Source organism: Fulmarus glacialis, unplaced genomic scaffold (genome assembly GCF_000690835.1).
Source record: "Fulmarus glacialis isolate BGI_N327 unplaced genomic scaffold, ASM69083v1 scaffold13110, whole genome shotgun sequence".
In the NCBI taxonomy this organism is placed as follows: domain Eukaryota; kingdom Metazoa; phylum Chordata; class Aves; order Procellariiformes; family Procellariidae; genus Fulmarus; species Fulmarus glacialis.
Window position 1 is genome coordinate 49,538 of NW_009189656.1, and position 7,408 is coordinate 56,945.

A 7,408-nucleotide genomic window follows, 5' to 3' on the forward strand; every position below is an offset into this window, starting at 1 on the left:
AGAGAGAAAAAATAAATATTAAGCTTTTGGCAAGAAATGTCTTTAAGTATGAACACGTAGGAGCAGATGCATTCATTCAAGAATAGCAGAATCAAGGAAGAGTGGTAAAGAAAGAATGAGAGAAAAGGGAGAAAATCCCTATGAATTTTAGCTTGTGTTAGAAAAAGGAACTACTTTTATTTTAGGATTTCTATTTTAACAGAGAGAAAAAATAAATATTAAGCTTTTGGCAAGAAATGTCTTTAAGTATGAACACGTAGGAGCAGATGCATTCATTCAAGAATAGCAGAATCAAGGAAGAGTGGTAAAGAAAGAATGAGAGAAAAGGGAGAAAATCCCTATGAATTTTAGCTTGTGTTAGAAAAAGGAACTACTTTTATTTTAGGATTTCTATTTTAACAAATAAACATGCCTTAACAGAGGGACTAATCTAGTTGGAGATCCCAGTCACTATGTCACCTGTTGCCAATTATTGCCAACTGTGTGTGAACCTTTATAGAATAAATTAACTTGGCTGGCTTCTGCTACTAAATTTTGATAAGTCCTTCCTTAATGTTGATAGGTACTAATTGTTATGCTAGTAAGTTATTTCACCGAGTTAAACTTCTCTCACGAATAGAGTGAAAGTCTTCATTAAAAGTGATCTTGTTCTTTTTTCCACCAATGAAAAGTGCTCTTCAAAATTTCAGCCTAAAGTTTTTCACTTGAGTCACTGACAGCTTTGAAAAGTCTTTTACTTACAAAATACATGTGAATGCTGATATGAATATTGCATTTATTCCAGCTAAAGTGATGGAGACTTTGGAAAACAACTTGCTTAAGCTGTCTAATACAGAATACAGTGATCCATTTTTAGGTAAGTTTGTGTCTGAACTGAAATAATAATAAATTAATGATTCTTCAATTGCACTTGCAGTATTTAAGTGTGGAAAGGCCATACTTATCCTGAACAGACAGGTTTTTTAAAAGAGGAGACTAAATGTGACTAAAGAAATATGTGCTGTCATAAATTTCCTGAGCCTTTCTCACCTTTTAGACCAACAGTAAATAGAGACTAAAGGCACAGAAGTATTTTTTTCATACATTCAGTGTAACCTTTACGCCTAACAATCCTTCATAATACAATCACTTAGAAGCATGTACTTGAAATTCCTTTGAAATAGTTGTTATTATTATTCCTGTATAGTCATGTTATTCAGTATTGTCATGGCTGCAGTTGTTATGTTGTTGGTTTTGCTTTAGATATTCATGTATATTTACTTTAGTTATTCATGTATAAAAAGTGTTCCAATCTGGAGAGAAAAAAAAAAAGCAGAAAAATAGCTATAATTGGGGCATATTTGTACCTGCATTAATGCCATTTTGATACTTTTGAGTCAAAGAAAGTAGGAAAGGAGTTATTCTTAGAATATCCCATCTTTGCAACTGCAAAATGAGTCTGTATATACACACACAAGTAGTAATTTGCAAATTCCAAAATTAATTAATTTTGAAATTCCCTGGCCACGTATTACCCATCTGAAGTACATGCAGATATTGCTGCACCTTGCACAACTACTGTGAAAGATCTTTTTGCTCACAGTCCATGTAGCATCAAACTAGAAATTGTATCTTCATGCTGAAGGAAAGAGATCTGCTTTCAGAAAGCTATTTCCGTTCACTTCTCACATGTTTTAGCATTGATTTTTCTTGATGCCCAAAATATGTCATAGGTAAGAGGCTCTTCAAGGTCTCCTAGAGAGGTAGCTACTGGAAATGTGAATGAAACTGATACTTCCTCTAAAACAAAATCAAAATGTTCCAAAATCATGACTCGGACCAAAAACTTGGCATGAAGATTGTATAAGAAAATCATGTGTCTCAGTAAGATTCCAGGTGAAGCTACTGCACTCTCGTAGAGTAATTGGTTTCACTGGGTAGGCAAGCACGGGTACTAGAACATTTCACTGTTATAATTTGTTTCAATTTTTTTAAATATCCTGTTCTATTTTTTTACTAATTGCTTACACATACACGTGCTGATATTATTGCATATTTATGTATGGCAGCAGTAATTCTTTCTCATAGTAAGTGATGTGCTGTTTTTCATTCAGTTTTAAGCTGAAAAAAAACATGGAGGGCTCAGCGATTGAGGAAAAGATAGATTGAGTCCCATCAGCTCAAAATTGTATTAAACTTTGGTGTGGATGTTTCTCCTCTTCTGACTACAGCTATACTCTTTGAAGAGACAGAAAAAATATTTAAATGGAGCCCTTTGCTAACTTGATTCATTACTTTGCCCATGTTAATTGAGTCAATCCCAAGTTAGATCACTGAAATCTGTGAAGTTATTCTGTATTTACAGAAGTATAATTGGTTAGGATGTTCAGCTACAAGCAAGAAAGGAAACTATTTATAAATAAATCCTAGAAGTCAGTAGTAAGAATTGCCTTAGATAAAAATCAGCATTATCAGTTAGGCTCATGAAGAGAAATCAGGGACAGTTAAAGGTGCACTTAAAAAGTGGCCTTTTCGTAAGCCTTCAAAATAGAGTTTGTTTGTGCTTGAGGATTGTATTTATGTGGGTAAGAATTTGTCTCCAAGACTAAAATTTTCAATTTTATCCTGAATCCTCGGGGGCGGCAGGAGGAAAAAAAACAAAAAAGGAATATTGCTGCTTGAACTTTGATCACCAAATAGGTGAAAACAATGCAGTGCTGCTACATGCTCTAGTCGGTACTCTGACACTTTGACGGAGTTTGCAAAATAGGCTGATTAATGGGTATCATCTTCTTAGCGGACCTTTTCAAACTGCTCTCCTGAGAACATGAAAGAATGCTGAATTAAGTGAGTGTGGTGAATTTTTAATTAGGTAGCATCATGGAACTGTACATAAAATAGGCCAAATGGCTTTCTCCTCTTCCAGAGTTGTGTCCATAGACAAACTATCTTCTTGTGAGAAGGGGATTAACAGGTGTCAGATAAGACTTCAGTGGAAAGGTTCTCTTTTATTTCAGTTGACTATAGATTAGGTCATAAATCTGTTGGACTTGTTTAGTTAGTGACGTCGATGGATTTATAAAGTAAGAAGATAATATATTACACCTTTGTTACTGCTAACACAGACAAGTGGGATCAAGGGCATTATGGATTTATGTTCTTTTTCCTCTGTTAGTTTTAGGTGGTAAGTAGTGTTTTTAGTTTGAGGAATCAGTAAATTCAAGCCAAGTAATAGGCATTGAGCTTCTGTAACACATAATATGAACTATGAGGATTCAGATGTGCTGGAATGCTCAGTGCTTAGCCAAAGCTTTGTGGAAATTCCCACCCAGTGAAGGTTATGATCAGGGCTTTTGGATCTTACCTACGTGGAAATCATGTATTGCTTGGATCTGGACATTAAGTAAAACGTTACGCCTTGCATTTCTTGACGCGTGGTTGTAGAATTTGGTGTTCAGTCCAGAGCAAAATCATGTTATTGCTTCTACTTCCTTGAAAAAGCATTTTCTTTTCCTATATGTTTGCATTATAGAAGAGTGTAAATTTCTGGTGTAAGTGACCTTTGTCACTTGTTGTGACTTGAGTTCACAAAAGATAAAACTAAGATCAGAGTTCCCAGTTCACCGAAGAGTGTTAATCCCTCCAGCTCTACTGCAGCTGCTTTTAAGATTTTTACTCATCAAATGACTGAAAGATTCCTGCTTTTTGACTGTTCAGAAAATGCCTTTTTACCTAAGAACTTCTCCAAGAGACCAATATGCCTGCTAACCAATATAATGTAGTTAGTGAAAAATTACAGTGAATTTATTCTCAACAGCAAGACACATCCATTGTCAGCTCATTTAGCTGCAAGTAGCTAGTCAAATCCTATAACCACACACATGGGGGAATTTTCTGAATAAGCTTTTTGATGAGAACATTACGATTTGTCAAGACTTCTTCAGAAATGTTTATGCAAGGTTAGAAGAGGGTAGGATTTCTCGCCATGGGGGGGACCACCAGTACCAGAGTAACCAGCACCCTGCTACTGAAGCTGTGTGTCAGGGAAGTGGAAGACTGAGGTTCCAGTTACTGACTTGTACAGAAAGGACCAACTTCGTAACATTAAGTTACAGACTGTCTTGAGGTAATACTTGAAATTTTTCCTAAAAGATGCCTGGAGGTTTTGTTCTGGTATAAAATGGGAAGACTTCAGAGCAGCTTTTCTAGAGGCAGTAGAAGTACTTACTGCCTAGGTGTATAATCTAGGAGAGATGCTTATGTGAGGTGACAGACACAGTCAGGCTAAGTCTCAGTGTGGTATTTTAGGTAACAAGAACAGTATACTTGTGATACAGGACTTACTTGGACTAATCTGTCATGTTGATGCAATAATCACAAATGCCTAAAAGGCATAGATTTAGCAAAACAGGAAAAATCTTTTTCATGCTTTTTTAGAATTGAGTGTCAGGATCTTATAAGAGGTAGATACAAGAAAAAATGAAAATACTTGTGTAGTATTTGTAGATACATGTAAATTTGTGTTACATGAGAACCTGGACATTAAAGTCTGAACTCATTGCTGTGACAATGTAATTCCAATATCATCCATTTTTTAATACATTTGAAAGTCACACCAGTGATACTCAGACATTTGATGGTCATTCTCTCAAAGGGAATTCAACATTATACTTTTTTTTCAGTCTTATGTCTGTGGATACTTGCTTAAAAATGTAGTGTATATTTATATTCCATTCTGTTTTTACTGTGCTTTGTTTTTCTTGTGAAAGACGTGCTCAGTAATTACTTTGATTGTGCCAGCTGGATTTAAATGACATAGCTTTAACTTCAGTTTCTGAATTTCTGACTTTACTGCAGCTACCAATAATAGCTTGTGACTTTAGTTGGAGCTGGAAAAAATAAGTGGGGAATAGTTAGTTCCTAGTAGCTACATAGTAACTACATACAGAAAGTCACAAAAATAAAAATTTGTTTTCCTCCAGAACTTTTTTTTTAAGTTCTAGAAACAAAACAGAATTGCAGGCACATTAAGGTTAACTAATGAGTTAGTTAATCCAGGAGCTGCTCCACTAGTGTGAGGGTATGTCTGTGTGCACAAGCATGTATAAAGGGGGTGCTGGTTGACAGCCGGCTGAACATGAGCCGGCAGTGTGCCCAGGTGGCCAAGAAGGCCAATGGCATCCTGGCCTGTATCAGAACTAGTGTGGCCAGCAGGAGGAGGGAGGTGATCGTGCCCCTGTACTCGGCCCTGGTGAGGCCGCACCTTGAATCCTGTGTTCAGTTTTGGGCCCCTCACGACAAGAAGGGCATTGAGGTGCTGGAGCGTGTCCAGAGAAGGGCAAAGAAGCTGGTGAAGGGTCTGGAGCACAAGTCTGATGAGGAGCGGCTGAGGGAACTGGGGCTGTTTAGCCTGGAGAAGAGGAGGCTGAGGGGAGACCTCATCGCGCTCTACAACTCCCTGAAAGGAGGTTGTAGCGAGGTGGGGGTCGGTCTCTTCTCCCAAGTAACAAGCGATAGGACGAGAGGAAATGGCCTCAAGTTGCGCCAAGGGAGGTTTAGACTGGACATTAGGAAAAACTACTTCACTGAAAGAGTGGTCAGGCCTTGGAACAGGCTGCCCAGGGAAGTGGTGGAGTCACCATCCCTGGAGGTATTTAAAAGACGTGTAGATGAGGCGCTTAGGGACATGGTTTAGTGGGCATGGTGGTGTTGGGTTAACGGTTGGACTTGATGATCTTAGAGGTCTTTTCCAACCTTAATGATTCTATGATTCTATGAAACAGTAATGGGTAAATTTTTAAAATAACGCTTTTCTTTTTCCTTAAAGGCCATCATATGCATAAAGCGAATGAACCTTATCTTTGAACGATCACAATTTTTGGCCATTTTTTTCTAAAAGAAATCTGAATGTAAACAATTTTGTTTAAGGTTAGTTGCACTATAATTTTATCTCCATGAACAGTGGAAAAATCCTCTTAAAGGAGTAATCTATGTTAAAATTATAGCAGGAGCAGGTGGTTACTACATACCTTTTTGGAGTTTTGAGTGTGCTTTAGACATCAGCTGACTGAATTTAAGAGAAGCTAGCAGTTTTTTATTGTTGAACTGAAAAGTACTCTTGAGTTAAGCTGAAGGGAATTTACATGATTTGCAGGAGAATTTGTTTTACTTTATTTCAGTAATAACTCCCTTTTTTTAAGAAGAATCTTTTTTTTTCTTGACATAACTGAGATAAACGCTTTCTTCTAATGCATGGTACGGGTGAAAAAGAACTGTGTAAGGTGCAAAAGCTCACAAAACCAGGAAGTAATATTCCACTGAATAGTCTGATGTTTTCTCAAATTGTCCTTTGGCTTTAGCAAAAGGAACAGAAGGACAGTGGCAGTATTTGGACTGATAGGTGACTTGTTTTTCCATTTGCAAAGTCCCTTTCCGTTGTTAAAATTACTATCATTAGTGTTGCCAGATTTGACTTCCTTTTTTTTATGTTCACTTTCAAATACTGTGAGCCAGGTTTACAAAAGGGATTTCTTATTACACTACAGATTAATGCCTTTAAAAAAACAGTTTATCACATACATAGCTAAGGCATCAAGTTTTTCAGGAGTTAGACCATATTGGAAATTCGGTTAGACTAGGAGAAAGGCTTGTGAATCTGATAGTCAGCTTGTTAACTTAAAAATCCAGTTTGCTCATTCTAACACAAATAAGCATATAAGTAGCTTTCAGCAGATCCTACCGTCCGAAATGGCAGAGGATCATCAGAGGATCTGCCCTCCATTGTTAGGCTGAAATATTTCATTTCAAATAAGATGTAAAAAATGAGTAATATAATCAATAGAAATTTGCATTCAGGATTTAGATATAATGAGTATCTAATTTTAAGTTATTTGGCAAATAAAGCCAATACTCATTAGCAAATAAAACAACACTAATTCATTTATTCTTTTTTCAATTCTGTTTTTTTCTGAATTAGGTTAATTATGAGGGATTTATGCATAGTAAGTCATCTTCCTTGGCATGACATGAAATCCTTCCTAGACAGGAACTTGATCATGAATGAGGTAGTTCATAATTTTGCTATGACGGTTACCTTGTATTCTGAATGTATCCTGAATCCGATTACTATAAAGTTTATATATAAGAACCTCCCTTATTTATGTGCCATGCTGCAATGTAGTGAACTGAGAAATGAAGACCTGAACCAAAAGTAACAATCTAACAAAGTATCGTAATAACTGCATGATAAAAACTTTTTTCGGTGCTCAATTACAGAAGCGCATGTGAGTTTTGATAGAGTGATCTTACGATAAACAGCAGTAGACAGAATAACCTGTGCAATACATACAATGTTTACATGTGTCGTGGTTTAACCCTAGCTGGCAACTGAGACCACACAGCCGCTCACTCCCTCCCTCCCGGTGGCATG

The 7,408-nt window shown here is 36.7% G+C and overlaps 1 protein-coding gene across 1 annotated transcript in view; it reads left to right on the forward strand.

The window, feature by feature from the left end:
- The window catches only part of LOC104080524 (anoctamin-3-like), a gene marked incomplete at its 3' end in the record, with an annotated part of 48,309 nt that overhangs the window by 577 nt on the left and 40,324 nt on the right, over nt 1-7,408 (forward strand). The window contains 1 exon segment of the mRNA XM_009582945.1: nt 785-856. Within this exon segment, the coding sequence (XP_009581240.1) occupies nt 785-856 (72 nt within the window).